This window comes from Notothenia coriiceps, unplaced genomic scaffold, assembly GCF_000735185.1.
Source record: "Notothenia coriiceps isolate Sejong01 unplaced genomic scaffold, NC01 NC01_scaffold00001922, whole genome shotgun sequence".
Taxonomy (NCBI): Eukaryota; Metazoa; Chordata; class Actinopteri; order Perciformes; family Nototheniidae; genus Notothenia; species Notothenia coriiceps.
This window is the reverse complement of record NW_011334623.1, coordinates 373,512-390,945: the sequence shown is the minus strand read 5'-3', so window position 1 is coordinate 390,945 and position 17,434 is coordinate 373,512. Positions and strand designations below refer to the sequence as shown.

The following is a 17,434-nucleotide window of genomic DNA, read 5'->3' as shown; positions in this document are numbered from 1 at the left end:
CCGTCAGAATGTGTCGTGCGTCGACGTGTACGTCGTTGTGTGACGCCTCTACAGCCTCTCTTCGCGCGAGGCTCACACCAATTTGAAGATGGGGCAGAGTTAAACCCTTTTACGAGTTACAGCGGTTTTCAACGCTTATTCTCAAATCGTACAGTTCCCGCCATTGTGTCGTTAAGACAGATTTGTAAATCGTTTATTCACCGTGGTGAAGTCTGCCTCCTTACGTGGCGCGCAAGCTGACAGAAAGAGTCATGAGACATTCCGGGTCGGTGCTCATTGCAAAAGGTGCATGATTCTAGTACTTGACAGCTTCAAGTTTGAATTTTCAGTAATGTACCGCACACTGCTTTCTATGTATCCGTATTTACTAAGAAGTCACGAGAGCGAGAGTCAAAAGTCGACACTATATATCTATAATATTGTATCTATGTAGTGTAATCAATATACAATTGCGCTCAATAGAGCGAACTGCTTTTGACAGAGCGAGAGTATATACACTAGCACCCTTATCAATAAATAAGATCTTAGAATATAATATCCTCTGTGCATGTTAATCTATTATAGAGAATACAGTGTTCGACACCAAATCACGAAGAGAGAGCGAGGATACAACAAATCCTATATGACCTCGACGAGTAGACCACAACATACGTGAAGTAACATAATAAAGTGCTACGGAGCTTGTGTTGGTCAGAGGTGAGCAGTTTCTGAGCGATCTTGCAAGACTACCGATGGTGTAGTTCTCGCAAACTCTTTTAACACGTCCGTACCTCTACTGAGCAACCTACCGGAAAGGTTTATACACATCGCGTACATCTCCACAGTCTTTACAAAGTTATATAGCTATCTAATAACTAATAGTTTTAATTCAGTAATTCTCCGTAACGTTACGCTTGATAAGACGTAGGTTACGCGTCACTGCCTTGTATTAACTAGTAGCGCAGCTCAACTGCAACGGAGAAAGCTCAAAGACCGCGCCGGACTGGTTATGGAAGAAATAAAAGAAAACATAACTTATTATACTATAGTTATGTAATATTGTTCCGCTTAACTATACGGGTGTGAGGACTGTTATATTTCTCACTGTCCACCTTTCACTGCTGCTGTCCCCAGGCCGTTGTCCCCCCAAAAAAAGTTTCAGAGACCGGAAAGTGCCTGATAAGTTGTTATGATAGCGTGAGACAGTTTAATGATGTTATGAATTTATCACGAACTAGATTTTTCTTTTGTTTTTGAATATGTGAATTTTTTTACAATTAGAGACTAACTACTCCTATACTACTACTGATTAAGAGTCCCCACCACGCTCCCGAGCATACCGCTATATATTTAGCAAGCTCTGGCTATAATCCAGAGGTGGCTATACGGAAAGTGCGGTCTATAGTATAAGATAGCACTATCAAATGTGGTCCCATCCCGCTTGTTAATTAGCTACAAATTTAGCTTCGAGCGCTAAAACTTCTAACACCGGCTAATAGTTTAACGTTTCCGCGACGCTAAAAAAGTTTACAAAAGAAAAACACACGCAGTCAGTAGGTGTGTTAGCCTTCACGACACGAGGTGTAACATCGTCGGAGAACAATTAGAGTCTTCACCGGGTACTATCCTCCACTACTGGTCTACTAGGCTTAAGTGGTACGGTTCATAAGAGACTTTCACGCGGGAAAGGTTTGTACCGAAGGTCTACCCTCGAAAAGGATCTACCAAACCACTCTGTTTGTAGACTCAGTCAATCATTACAGGGTGTACGAAAGATAAGTGTCCCACTTAGAATTTGAATTCGAACTGGAAATTTCGTTGGGTTGCCTGGGTCAAAGTACCATGTCAAATCGAGAAAGTGAGCCATCGAGTCCGACGTCGCCCGCACGATGGCTCTGCCGCTCGTGTCACTACGCTGGAAGGATCGGCCTACCTATACCCGGCGTAAACATGTTATTGAAGCAACCCAGCGATTGTTTGTTTATAGCGTTTAGCGTTTGCTTTAAGAAACAGTCTTTAGCGGTTAATCTAAAAAAGGGGTTTTAGCGACGTCTAGGCATGTGATGTCCTCAAAGGTCGCCGACAGTCGACACAGATGAGGCAGTAAGCTTTGTCCTGGGCGACCTTCCCCGCCGATCATAGGTACATTTGAGACACCACCTTGTTGATGCTGTTTTAAGTTCGGATAGAAAGTGGCGACTAAATTAAACATTATCTGCAAAGGTTGTTACTACGGCTCGTTGGATTTATGGACCTATTGCCATATCATTTCTTGGTCGACAGACAGTCCTAAGCGTCATAACGTGAATAAATACCAGAACCGAACTAAGACAACCGATATAAAAAAAATAGTTATTGCCATAAATATAACAAGAAGGGAACTTGTCTACAAGTCAATAGCGATTTCCAGAAACTAACGTGAGTTCAGATTTCAATGTAAATTAACAAACCGTGACTGAAAAGGAGTAACTAAAAAACTAAAATCAAGCAATACAAAATGAAGGAGAAGTCGACAAATAAACTAAATTAGTCGACGTCACGATGGATTTTGTTTCACTAAAAGAGTATGATTGAGCTGACTTTTCATATCGCTCTCTCACGTGAATGCAACAACTTCTTTGTCACAATGGCAACAACATTGGTGGATGATTTGTCTCCTTCGGTATTAGTGTTAAGGACAACTTCTAACAAGTGAGTCCTAAGTAACGTCTCAATTTTGGTGACTTTACCACATAAAACAGACATGAGAAAATAAAATCAACAAATAATGGAACATCCCACAACAACAATTCATTGAGAACCTTTATTGGCATAGTTATTGACTTTTACTTTTGTTTATAGCGACGCTATGGGGTTAGCAGATAAGCACGTGATAATATAAAAGTTAATTAGCGGCGTGGGATTGAGATGAAGTAATTTAGAGTAACCGAAATACTCTAACCGGCATGTTGCGTCATCTGTCCTTGGACATTCACACGTGGTGTACCGTCATACATAAGGAACTGTATACGAAAACATGTTCATGGACAACCCAGACCGAACAAGTCTGAGTTCCAGTACAATGACACTACAAAGGTTGTCAAGTCCTGGAAGTAACAGGAAAAAAAATCCGTCTTCTCGGGTTCAACGATCTTCAGTCGATCCGGACGCTTCGTAATCAAAAAAAACTTCCTACCTTGTGTCAAGTGCGGATTTTATACTCCTCCCCATCTGGATTAATGTTAATATATAACATGCAAAAGGTATTATTTTTTTCCTGGAAGTATAAATAGACTGACGAACATAAGTACTACTTTTTGTCATCGGTCACACGTCAATATATCTTGCGGAATCTTACGTGACGAGCTCTAGCCACTGTCGTATTAGCTAACACTTGGTTCGTGCCAACAGCGGCTTTTTCATGTGCAGGGTGCGGTGGCACAATAAATGTTATAGCCCGTCCTCTCCACTAGAAAGTTGAACTGGACACACCCACACAACGCGGCACTAAATAGACCTGGGTTAGATAACTATTTAAGTCAAAATGTTTTCCGTCTGTTAGTAAGGTGTTTACACATGGCACAGGCGGCTAACAAGCAAAGATTTACAACTCCAAGCCAAGACGCAACAGCTAAGGATTCTTTACGTAGAGCGGTGAGAAAGCACATGTCAGACCCACACCGCCCGCCATTCTGGTCTAAGTCACGAAATCATTTGTCGTCGCCCAATAACTAACTTTAGATAAGAAACGATGTGTGTCCTTCGGTCACATTTCTGAAGTCTTGTCCTTCAAACTTTGTAGCACTAGGTGACAAGCCAATCTACAATCGACCACTCTTCCTGTTCTCATTTCTAGTCCTTGCTCCGCTCACCTCATGTACAACTGGTAGAAAGAAAGGGCACAAGCGGTCACCTCGCTGAACTATAGCTTCGCGCGAAGAGAGAATCGCGCCTGTCCTCCCACAAGAGCCTTAGTCGACGTCGAAGACGCTCTGAGTCCGAGCAAACAGTCAGCAGACTGAGACACTAGCGATACCTAGGGGAAGAGTTCACATGTGTCAGGCGTACGCTGCCAGAGTCAGACTATTGTCGTAGATAGTACACAGTAGACAGTGTGAAAGAGGAGGGAGTTATATGTGAACGGAGAAAGAACTTGTGTAAGCTAGGTCGCAGAACGAGCAAAATATGTCAGTGAGAAACAGGTTTGAAAGAAGTATCCAAGTACAAGAACGGATATCTTGCGCGGTATCATTACGCGTCCGAACTAATAAATACGCAAAACTTACTATGCGAAGCGAACACGAACAATATACACACTCAATGGACTAGCCAAAGGAAATACTTCACTTCCGTCGGTGAGGGGACAGTACACGGAGGTTCGTGATTAACGGCATTGAGGAGGCACGAGATGTGTGCGTGTATCCGCGGCTCTGTGGTGAGCGCGCCCTTGAGCTACGAGTCACAGCACAAATTGACCGACTACCCTGTCTGAGCCCCGTCACTACCACAAGTCTCCTATAGAAACCTTGTATTAGCGGCGCAGCGACAGATGCAGAATAAGCTCGAGAGATCTGTCACTCTGGCCTCCGTCGTCACGGGCTCCGGACACACCTTACATCGCTCGATAGATGACTCAGGTACATCACATAGGTGTTACCAGCAATCCGCCAGAGTTAGTGCGCGCTGGATCTCTCGCAGAAACTCACAGCGCGTATTCTACATCGCGTTTTTCGACGCTAGCCGTGAAACATGCAGCACTCGCGATTATCCGGGTTGTCTCTTTACTCCGTTAAGAGATACATCCTAGGTATGATTACGAGTCGGCAGTACGCTTTGGTGACGCGAGGGCACCACATTTGACCGTATATCAGGAGATATTTACCAGAACCCGATCACGATAACACACACACGTCCCTGTGAACACCCTGTGTGCGTCTGGACACCAAGCCTGAGCACAGAGTGCCGTCCAACGCTCAACAAAAAAAGATGAAATAGTCTTTCCCTCTCGACCGTTGCACGTCCAGTAGAGAGCATTTTATTTATAAGACTATCTAAGCATACTGATAGATACACACAAGAAAACACAGAAATATAGTTAGACTCATCCAGATGTTTTGGCCACACACCTTTGACAAAAGAACACTAATACGGTCTTCACCACAGGAGCATCTTATCCTACTGATTGTTAGTCACAGCGAGTGGACAAAACATGACAACATACTATCAGAATACCAGAAAACGGACGAGGCTACACTCACATGGGAGAGTTTCCTTTGCGAGCCTACTTAAGGTACTTGGGGCTTTTATTGAACGAACATAGAACGCCTCTGTGGCCTTAGCAAATTTTACGCGACTACATCCAGCGACCCGCCACACGTCCCGTGAAGTTGAGAGAGGTCGACGTTAAGTGGGCTACGATTCCAGAGGAATCGGCTTTACACAGTCCTCGAAACGAGCCGCGGCAGAGCGGAAGTGAGTCCTAACAACCCCCCGTAGACGGTCCTACCAAGCTCCCAGAGTCCGCTAGAAGGCGACACCACACTCGCGAATTTACACCAGGGATGTCTCGCGGTCGCGCCTTTACGTGTTAATCACTTCGTAACGTTTGAGTTCACCCCGAAGACACGAGTCGAATTGCCTTCCTCTTTGTCAAGTCGGGACGGACACTCCTTGATAGGACATGACCGTGGTTGCACGTTCGCAGTCGAGCAGTCGGAGTGACGTTCTTTCTTCGTTCCTTGTATTTTTATTTAACGACTTGTAAAGGACCAAATTGAGAATGTCAGAATCGAGCGCGAAACGGCTACAACACGCAACAATCATCCACAGATCCAAAGCGACAGTCGAGCAGACAAACGCCTTCTAGTATTTATACAGAAGCGTACGCTGCTCCAGTGTGGGACCAGTGTATATGTCTCGGGTAATTCCGTTGTCCGGCTACATGTATCCCGCATTTTGTTTTGAGGTAGATTTCTCACTGCATTGGAAACCGGTGAGGAGCTATGTCAGAGCCCTTGTAAAAGTGATAAAACTGTAAGAAATATCTACTTTACGTTGATTTCTTTATTTACCATCGCTAGATTAGGTATAAACCTTTTATCCACAGTCGACGATTGGATATAATATTTTCACGATGCATAAAGGAATGTAATTAATTCCTAGTTCTATAATGACGATAACTAGGGTTAAACGCCTTTACAAACCACAATACGTCGGGTCGGTATCTGTTCTGTTTTGCTTGTTATATTCCGAATAAGTATGATGATATGTTTTCATTACACTCGCCTACCGTATAATTTACTTATATTTACATTGTACATGTACACTAAGAGAGATCCAGGTTATTCGATACCTCGGTCTCTCTAAAAGACGGCTCGGTCGTGCCGCTGAAACAATAATCAAGTATGACAGTTTGACTAGAAGGGGACTGGATGTTGAGACATCGAATGTACCACTTTGCAATACACCGAACGATAGACATTGATCTTGAATTAGTATAATCGGGTGCGTCCGAGGGAATGTATCCGTGGACGCATAAGCTAATAGAACATCGCAACTACCAGGGGCGCGTCGCACAAAAGTCGTCGCGTAGAGATTTTGCGCGGTAACTCACTCGCTCCAGCTTGGAGGAGTGAGAAATGGGAAAGTGGCACTGTACCTGTTTTTCACATCGCAGTCGCCAATCCGAGCTACTGGCTTAGGTCGAGAGCGCACCACTTGGCCGAGCGTCGCCTGGATCTCTCGACCTGTGCGTGCTCTAGTGCATCTAAAAATTGTCCCATCTCGTATCACCTGCAAGAGTACGCTTATCATCGGAGACACGCGACGTTGCGGGAGATATCAGTTATCGCGTTGTTATTGGTACACGCCGATGCGTGGTCGATAGTGGACTCGCATCGTTTATTCCTCCGAAAGTATTCGATTTGCAGCGATCTTGCTTGCTACACGTGGACGAAAGATGCTGTTCTTGGGACCGTTACCTGACTATGGGGGCTAATTCCAGGTTCTGAAACTTTAAGTTTACGAAGTTGGTCTTAGAAAAGAGATCCCTGGCATTACTAACCGGTTGTCTTTTTTACAACTTGCGGTTAAGGCCAGACAACCCCTGACCTCTGCAAACATCCTAGTGAACTCTCTAACTCAGGATGACAATCACCCGTAAGATAAGTAAGTCTTAGTCAATCAACACATGTATGGACTGACTAAGACTTACGACACAAGACCCAGAACACGAGTCGGGAGGAGGTAGATTAAGGTCTCGAGAAGTAGCGGGAGCGGACCTATGGGTGTCCGTTGGGAGGTGGTGTGTTGGTGCTCGTCGGCTGGTCGAAGGCGACACAGACGTGGGAGAGAGATCTCGTCTGATCGAAAATACATCATAGACGCATTTGTTTGTCTTTTTGCATGTTAGAAACGAGTTGGCGACACTAAGACTGCGATATAATGTTTTTGTAGCAATAATACATGACATGTATTTTTTAAATGTCTCCAGATAAAAAGACCAATAACATTGGAGCTTAACGGCGCGCAAAACACACGTGATGACGTCACCAACGAATCGACGACTGAATTAGTTGGCAACTAATTTGGTAATCGATTTTAATCGATTAAGTCGATTAGTTGTTGCACCCCTATTAGAAACGATTAATTTCAACACCCCTACTTTGTACCTACGACCTATTTTCCTGTGTCTTAAACAATGTTGACCAAATTCTGTTTTGTTTTTCAGTTCTGATTCTTGGAATCTTTTTAGAGCGTGCCAGGAATAAAATGCAGGTAAAAGCCACTTTAATAAATCAAAAGCTACTGCCACAGGGTGTTTTGCTCATGGTATCTATACCAACCACACACTTATCACAATCAACAATTCGTACAGATAGCAAAGTATGTTTTCTCCCCTGCCACGTGCAGACAACTTCGTTGCAATTAGTGGCTTAGTGTTGCTTTTTTTCACTAACCAGAGAGGCTTTCAATGTGAGCAGCAACAGCTTTCTGAAACCACTGTCACCAATTGTATTGAGTGCTTAGACTGGAAACTGGCGTTATGTAAAATATGGGGCTAAATAAAGAAGCTATTTTTGTTAGTGGATCACTTTCAAAATATTGGGGGTGGACAATGAAAGTTATAGGTTTGTAATATGTTTTTTTACTTTTTAATTAATTGTTGTACATACATGTCCTTTGTTCAAAATAGAAACAATTTTTTACAAATAGTATAAATAAATAACACTAACATTGACTCAGTGTTTACAAAGCATTTTTTTTAAATGTTCAGCAGCAGGTAAAGTCTGTACAACCTAAAGGTTTAAATAGTCTGACTGTTCAATACTTTCATTGAACTGACTTCAACTGGAAGCCTTCAGCTTCGGGTGTCCTGTGACCTGGCCTGTGATTGGGAACCCAACTTCTGACCGCTGTTTTAGTTTCTGCTCTCTTCTGCTTGTGTCATCAGGTTTCCTCACACAAGCCAGTGTAGATGACAGTATACAGCAGGTGGCCTTGATGTTGTGTGATGTAGCTTCTTGGAGCTCAAACTCATAAAAAACACTTCCACAATGCTGAAGTTGTTTCCTTTAATAAAACCCATTTCTCCACAGTTTGCAACACTTTACTCAATTGTAAAAAGCGCAAAAATGTGGATGCGATTTCTAAAATAACCGGACTTTTCCCTACCATTACAAGCATTTGGGAATATTGGAACTTCAAGCTATTGAACAGAATATAAAAACAGTGCGATATTTTCTAGGGATGCACCGAATATTCGGCCACCGAAAATTATCGGCCGAAAATTGTTAAAAAGGCCCTTTCGGCCGAAAGGGTCTTAGCACCGAAAAAATATCACCGAATGTCAGAGAACAGGGTTACGTTGATCATACTCTGCATATTTGTCCGGGTGTTTTGATTTCAAGTGGTGGAGTAATCCCGAAGTGGTGAAAGTCTTTGCAGTTACACCCCCTCGAGAAATGTCAGCTGAACACGTTTTACAAATCGCAATCCGCGGCTCTTTCTCTGATATTTTGAAATATCTCCAAGCGGCAGACATGTTGGCTGTGAGCCAGCCGCGAGCATGGTCGCGCGCCGTGCTTGTCGCCGCGTTTTGATTACGTCATCACAACAACAAGTTAGGTTACCAAACTTATAGGTGCATTTGTTGTTGTTGAAGGCCTGGCTGTTACAGTCTTTATTTACACTATTTTGTTGTAGGCCTACTGGCCTAGATGTTTATGCAGTTTTAAAGCACCTTGGCTTTGTTCTGAATGCACTTTGTTGTAGTTATCCTACAGAGAAAAGAAAATGCACTTGACTTGGAATTAATGTACTGTATGCATTCAAAAGTGCTGAATAAATGTTTTATGGACCCATAATAGTGATTATTATTTAAGTTAAGTTTTGCCATAATCATGTCTTTTTCCATAATCAGGTAGCTGAACAACATTGGTAAAAAATGTATACATTATATATATTTCTATATACAGGGGTGCACAAAACTGGTACGCAGGTACGCATGCGCGGCAACAATCTGAAATGCGTACCGTCACTTGTGTCACAAAGCGCATTTGCGTACCGACGTACTTGTGAAGCTTTTCCAGAGGGCGGTTAGATCACCGGACGACAGAGTCGGTCTCCGTGTGCACAGACAGGGCTGCTGTTAACGTCGGTCTGTACAACGGTATTGTGCCAAAACTACACCAACCGGCTGCGGAGGGAGACTCCCCCCCTTCACTGGAGAACTGCGCTAAAACAGCCGTTGAAGTTCGCGATACAGAGGGCTTCATCAAATAACTTTGAGTGGAGCCAGAAGTTGGAGTAGCAAACACTGACTCCAGGTACTCATCTGAGTACCTCACTGAGAAAGTTATGTGCACCCCTGTCTATATATCTATATTTCTATTAATCATTTTCGGCCTTTCGGCTTTCGGTTTTCGGCCAACTGTTTCCTATTTTCGTTATCGGTTTCGGCCAAGAATTTCCCATTCGGTGCACCCCTAGTAAAAAGCGTCTAACATGTAATATGTTAGTTTAATAATCGTATGTTTGCTGTAACATTTCCCCGCTGTGAGACACATAACGGATATTTGATTATGTCTGCAAGTCATGCAACAAACACTTCTAATTACACAAAATATGACTTTCTTCATATGTGATTTGACAAAGATATAACGTGTCTTTCATGTTCCACAGTATTGAGTATGTAACTCGCTTTGGATAAAACCATCTAACAAATGACATGTAATGTGTGGCATCAGCGGCAGGTAGGGAGATGTTATGTGTGCACACGGTGCAGATGGGTGGATGCAGGTCAAGGCTTTGTAACCGGTGGAGGTTGTTGAGTTGTCGTGTTGTTCATACGCTGTTAAGTGCGGAGGAACTGGAAAACAAAGCCCACTGGAAATAAAAACCAAACTGAAGCTCATGTGTCACATCAAATAAGTCATGTTATAAACAAATAAACCTCATTCAAACGTAGCATTCTGTTGATTCTGTCAATATACAGTAAATGTACTTACCTCTCTGTTTGCATATGTCCTTGTGAGTGTTGGCTGTAAAATGTTATAAGTCTCGCTGAATTCCTCTACTTCTGTTGTGTTTGGTGATTAAAGTGATGGATGAAAATATAAGTCCTGTTTGACCACACATCCACAACCTCCATAAAGGAATACACCACAGCCATATACACAGAATTTGGGGGGAGAAGCACAATTCCTCAGACAGTGTGTCTTTACTTTATCTTTCTCCCCTCAGAGCGGAGACTTTTAATCATCCCGATATGATTTAGTCACTTTTAAACAATAATGATCACGGAAGGAGCGTCATTTGGGAGGAGGTGATCAATCAGAAGCTCATTCAGCTTTAATTCATGTAGATGCACACCTAATACTCATTACAAAGATGCAATTTCCAGCCAGTCAGCGTAGATTAATGGGGAAGCATCTCTGCTCGTGTTCCTCTGCGCAGCGCCATGCCTCCAGCACGATGGATGACTTTCATACAGACACACCGCTCCACAGGCTCATTTGTTTAATAGACATGCTTATGACAAACTGGTAAACTGAAACCATCACAGGGCGATCAAAATGACACAGAGCAGAGTTTTTCTTATGGTTTTATTGTGTTTGTATGATGTATTAACAGGTACACACATGTTTGCATCCCAACGACATTCAGAAACACTAAGAAAAGAAAATATGTTTTACCATCCTTAGAAATCTGTATATCAATTGTGCTTCCCTAATAATATGCGTTAATATTAGGGTTGCAAAGGGGCGGAAAGTTTCCATGGGAAGTTAAGCTGGGGAATTTTGGAAATATTCGATGCAAAATTAAACAAAAAACATGACATTTCAACAGATTATTATTATTATTTTTTATAAGTAGAACAGAACAACTTTTAATTATTAGATTGAACAATTATTTGTTTAATTGAAGAACGAAAACAGGAATGTTGAGTTAAATACTACTCATCTGTGCATGTGATGGAGGAATGGAGGGGGTGTGGTCTCAATAGCCATGCAGTAAGCAGTGTGCTATGGCATGGATATTCAATTGTACTTGAATGGCATCTGTTTGTTTTAGTCAAGATTATGCTAAAATATACTTTCCCCAACTATATTTAAGTTCCCTATGAAGAGCCAACCTTCAATTCCCAGTTTATTCCCATAAATTCCCGTTTATTCCCATGGAAAATGTACATCTTTGAAAATTCCCGGAATTTTGCAACCCCACTCATTGATAACCTACTGATACACTTTCTTACTTTGCAATTGAATTTGGTTTTGAACATTGCCTCATGGATCACTCTCTTGGCTCTTCTAAAGAATAACATTAACAAGTAGTGACCACATCTGCCTTTCTTTTCTGTCTCTCTCTATCTCTCTTCCCTCCTTTTACTTCTCTTGTCACATTCCATCATCCTCTTTTCTTTCCTTTATTTATCCGCGTTACCTCGACCTCCATGTCCTTGTGCGGCTGGAACTACTGTAGTTAAGGCGAGCCACGGTGCATAGCCCCCTTACCGGGACACTAACCACGGCCCAGTACAGAGTCTCCAAGAGGTAAGGGGTAACAGGTGACCAGGAGAGCTCGAGGAGATACTTCATCATCCTCCGTTCTTTTCTTTGTCTTAATCTCTGAAATGGAAGAAAATGTTAAGCTACACCTAAAAAACACTAGAGGAAGTTTTCATTTTGTTTAACAGATGTCTGCAAGAACATTGAGCTTAAAAATATATAAACAAAAATAAACAATTCTCAGTTGTTTTTAGGTGTAGTTGAATATTCGTTGTTCCTACCAGTTAACTCAGTCATTTGGGGATTTTCATGGACAGTTGTGTGACAGATAGTTTTTCTTTCCCCCAACTCGGTTATTTAGAAATCTCTATTCCCCATTGCTCTTTCCAGTCATTCATCTGTAACCATTCCTGTATGAGCTTAATTCAGCTGCTATGGTTTACTATGCTTCTGCAACTAACATATCAGCAAAAGAGATTTAAACACTTCTAAGCCTGAGTCTGGACGCAAAAGCTTAAAAACACAGATAAATGTATGCTGCATAATGTACAACGAAAGATTGTTATATATGTTGGAAAAGTGCCGCCCTGTGTATAAATGAATGTTCCACTTGAATAGATACATTGCCTGTTGGACCCACCCTTAAAAATACCAGGCCAGTAAAAAACCCACATTTATTTGGTTTTACAGTTCTTGATAATTAAAGCATCGGTGCGTGTGTACGTGGGTTTAAGGGTGTGGTGTCCCTTTGGGTTTTTGTATGTGTACATGTTAGGCAGCATGCATTTCCAAATTCAGTGAGGAATCATTCAACAGGTTTCCGAGTGTTCACCTCGCTTCATTATATGGATGCATGCGTCTAGGATTAATCTCCAGTTCAGTTTGTTAAAGTGATACAGAGAACAGAAAAATAGGCGAAAGAACTCAGAAGACTTTGACCGCTCAATGAACTTGTGCAAAACATCAGGCAAAAATGTATGAGCTCACATTTGGTCCAGCATCCCTTCAAAAATATGAGTTATTAACAACACAGACTTTTGATAAAAAAGCTGACTCATCTCACTGCTTTTCTCATACACACACATATCCTACGGTTGATGTGCTGTAATTCTCGGGAACACGTCCATAAAACAGAGCGGTAGGAATAATCTCATAGGCTTTGTAATGTCTTCAGAAAAAATCCCCTACATTTGAGATGTTTCAATTCTGTCTTTGTTGCTCACGTCATCAGTAACTTCATATAAATTGTATCTTTCATTTGTTTATAATGTTTAATGTGAAAGGATTTTTATTAGAAACTGTGGCTTCTAATTTATCGTCAGAACAAATGTCAGTGTGAACGTTATCATGTGGTCTGCAGAACTATAGATGAGTCATTTTTTCATATTTCACAATAAAGTTCATTAGGTTGGTCAAAAGCGTATTATATCGGAGTCTACTCTTAGACTGGTGTGCAGGAGTGAGTATGAAAGGCCGGTTGTGTTAAGTTAAACCCATGATAATATTTAGCTGCAGCCCTGTACCAGGAACATTCCCAAGTGCTCACACAGTTTAAAACACCCTGTACCCTGAGCTGATTGGAGATTCTGAAACTGGCCAGCTTTCTCTATTTCATATTCTTCAAATCTCTATTTCCCTTTTTCTATCATGTGATGTATTGCCTAACTTTACTTTCTTTCCAAGCTTTTCATGGCAACTTTTCAGCATGACATATCTTGCCGCCGCCTATTTCAAAAGAAACCTTCACTACCATCTAGTGGACAGATATGTGCCTCACTGACATACCGTATAGCACGTCCGCCTGCTTTCTCAGTCATTCTGTTTCCCTTCTGTATTCCAGCGCTTGGCTCACTGGCTATGAAGATCCAATGATTGACGTGATCAACCAGAGAATTGAAGATCTCACCGGACTGGAAATGGACACTGCAGAAGAGCTGCAGGTAAAGAGTTAGCTGAAGGACATTGAGCACAGTTTTTTTTCTTGAATTTCTATCCTCTATCCTTAACCTAACTGAATCCACAAAGTTCTTATATAGAGGTAACATATCATTTTAATATCAACCTTCCCATACTGTTTGTGTTTTAGTTAAATAGAATCCTCATTTGTAGCCGTGTGACTTAATTCATATGTTTGATTGTTCTTTAGGTTGCAAACTATGGCGTTGGAGGCCAATACGAACCACACTTTGACTTTGGAAGGGTAAGGAAACCTTTGTAATTAACACAAGTACATTTTCTATAGATGTACAGTAAGGTTTACATGTGACGTTGGCTTTCTCCACAGAAAGATGAGCCAGATGCCTTTAAGGAGCTAGGAACTGGCAACCGCATAGCAACATGGCTCTTCTATGTGAGTACATTCAATGGTTTTGAACTTTAGATTGAACTTCCACTAAGCTGTTTTAAATGTTTGACAGAAATACTGGTGTTTGAATCTTCTCTACGGAGCGGTCTCATACTTGCCAATGACATGTGAGAATGAAGCTCAACATAACTTTTCCTCTTTGGTTTTGCTCAGTGTGACAGCCTGGTATTATACATTTAGGTCGACCCCTAGCCTCTGATTGTGAGCTTAATCTTTTCTGTCACAAAAGTTACATCTGAGTTAAAACAGGACTTGCTATGCTGATTCAATGAGAATGATGTTACATTTACTGTAAAAATGATTAATGGGAGAAAACTGCATTGTATTGTATTTTCTTCAAACACTTCCACAAACTATTTTCCACTACTGTTTGTATTGTTTGATTTGAGAGACTGAACTAGTCCTCTCTCGGTCTCTGTTGTAGATGAGTGATGTAGCATCAGGTGGAGCCACAGTATTCCCAGATGTTGGTGCAGCAGTTTGGCCCAAAAAGGTAACCGCTAATGTTCCACTACTACTTTACACAAATATATAACTGACTCCGTAGCTGTATCTGAGTTAGTCATATTATAAAGCCAACAAATCCCCAGGTGTTTTGTTTGTTTTGCATTATAGTCAGGGGTGCACATAAGTGGTACGCAGGTACGCATGCGCGGCAACAATCTGAAATGCGTACCGTCACTTGTGTCACAAAGCGCATTTGCGTACCGACGTACTTGTGAAGCTTTTCCAGAAGGCGGTTAGATCACCGGACGACAGAGTCGGCTTCCGTGTGCACAGACAGGGCTGCTGTTAACGTCGGTCTGTACAGCAGCACTGCACTAAAACAGCTGATCACGTTCACACGCTCTGTGGTCACGAAGCTCTGCACTCCACTACCCCCCCCCCCGCTGACTTTCACAATACAGAGGGCTTCATGGGAACTTTGAGGGGAGCCATAAGTTGGAGTACCAAACACTGACTCCAGGTACTCATCTGAGTACCTCACTGAGAAAGTTGTGTGCACCCCTGATTATAGTACACCACTAATATATGAATTAATAACACAATAAAGTTGCACAAAATAGTGTGAAAGTTGTTTTTGCCTCCAAGTAAGGACACGTACCAATTAGTTAGCATCTTTTATATTCTTTTTCTATTACACACGACACAGTCTTCTAAGGGCTACCTTTACATGCAAAACAAAATCGTGTACTATATGAAATAGTTTATTTGTTAATTTCATTACTGTCATTGAATAAAAATGTTTAGTCCACATACACATTTGTAATTACTCCCTGTTAATAATTTCCCCTGTCAAAAATCTGTGGGAATGATTTCAGGAACCTGAGGCTACATTTTGACTTCCAGGCTATCCCTGAAGGGTTTGAAGCCCTGCTAACCTGTTGTTTGTGTGTAGGGCTCGGCAGTGTTCTGGTATAATCTGTTCCCCAGTGGGGAGGGAGACTACAGCACCCGACATGCAGCCTGTCCAGTGCTGGTGGGCAACAAGTGGGGTAAGCTCCTCTTTTTCCAATACCTTATAAAACCATCAGTAAGAAACAAGTACATATATCTTAAAGGTTAACAACTGTACTGTTTCCATCGACTGCACCCAGTGGGGTTAGAGTAACCTGCTAGAGAATGGTGTTATAGCTGAACTGGACCTGTTCAGGACTGAATAAGGAAAAATAGATAATGTCAATTGTTATTATCTTTTTATTTTGTCTTTAGTATCAAACAAATGGATCCATGAACGAGGCCAGGAATGGCGGCGACCTTGTTCCCTAAATGAAACTGACTGATGAAAAAGGAAAACCTCTTCACCTCCCTGGCCCTTTCTCTCCTTCCTTGTGAACAGCCCAGGAACAAAGAACACCGCTGCAGATCACAGATGATGCGAATGGATACACGGTGTTCAAATGTCTCAATCCCTCTCTACAAGCACTCCCTTTTTTCCCCAGCTGTTGTGCTCTGAGCCCAGAGATTGTTTGGGTTGATGTCTAGAGTAGACCCTTGCAAAGTATTAGTAACGCTGTGACAGATAACTTCAGATTGTTGGATGGTTTGGAGAAACACTTGCGCCATTTTTACTCCCATGTGTCTGTATTTGCACTCTGCATGAACTCTAGTTCTGTGGTGAGATTATCGTTCAGTAGTGGCTGCAGGGAGCAGCCTTTCCCTGGCAGTTTGAACCTTAAAAGTACAGATCACATTTTTAACAGGCCTGTCTGATTCATTTCATTACTTTATTCATTTACAGAGTTAATGAATAAAGTAATTTATTGTAAAACTACATGCACCATCTTTAAAACAGTTTTATATTTTTCTCAAACAGGCGTATTATTCAGAGGGATTGCAAAAGCATACCATAGTCTAACTTAAATATTCTCTTTTCTAGTTTTAAATGCAGTCTCCTCCTCCAATAACTTTAATTTCGAAATTACAGGTAGTGTTCTGCGGAACAAATGATATGACACACAGTACATAACAAAATGGTCACTCCAAAAAATATATAAATACAATTCAGGGTAATTTTGTAGGTTGAAAGAAACACTTTATTTCCTGTAAGTCATGTCACTTATCAGAACTGATTTAAATTGTATGGCTGCATCTATGTTGACATATCACATACCTTGTTGGTCTGCCTCAGAGCCTAGTTTTAGATATTTTTTGTAAGTCATTTACATCGTCACACCAAGAGATATTTTTAGATTTGGTGAACTTAACACCTGGACACAGACAAAGTAATGTAAATCTCAATGCTGCATGAATTTTGTATTTGATCATCCTGATTGTCCCGGTGTTGTGTAAGCAACAACCAATCATTGAATAATAAGAGCAACAATATTATGGAAAAAGAAAAGTGGGCTGGATACACCGCATTGTGCCATGACGGGTTCACATATCCAGTTTTTTTATGGAGTGAATGATTCTGGTAGATTTTTAACAGTGTCCATTGGTTTTCAGTTTGAGAATATATGAGTTTTCCAAGGAAGAAACATTTTATTTATATGTCTCAGCCAATTGTGTGTTGTTTTTTTGTCTCATAGGAAAGTCTGACATTGTTTTTTTTCTACAATAAAGACTGTATAATATTGAATTTAAATACATGAACTTTCCT

At 41.5% G+C, this 17,434-nt stretch overlaps 1 protein-coding gene across 2 annotated transcripts in view; it reads left to right on the top strand.

Annotated features, from left to right (window-relative positions):
- The window catches only part of p4ha1b (prolyl 4-hydroxylase, alpha polypeptide I b), a 26,599-nt gene extending 9,180 nt beyond the window's left edge, over window positions 1–17,419 (top strand). Inside the window, exons 10-15 of one of the 2 annotated variants that reach the window (XR_800433.1) lie at window positions 13,807–13,906; window positions 14,113–14,166; window positions 14,251–14,316; window positions 14,384–14,438; window positions 14,756–14,824; window positions 15,731–15,751. Coding sequence is in view for 1 of the 2 variants with exons in the window: in XM_010793396.1 (XP_010791698.1) it covers window positions 13,807–13,906; window positions 14,113–14,166; window positions 14,251–14,316; window positions 14,756–14,824; window positions 15,731–15,827; window positions 16,045–16,115 (457 nt within the window). In the remaining variant the exon portion in view is untranslated. Of the gene's footprint in view, window positions 1–13,806; window positions 13,907–14,112; window positions 14,167–14,250; window positions 14,317–14,383; window positions 14,439–14,755; window positions 14,825–15,730; window positions 15,828–16,044 lie in introns of those variants that run through there. The other variant, XM_010793396.1, reaches the window with a different exon arrangement.
- The last annotated feature ends 15 nt before the right edge of the window (window positions 17,420–17,434 follow it).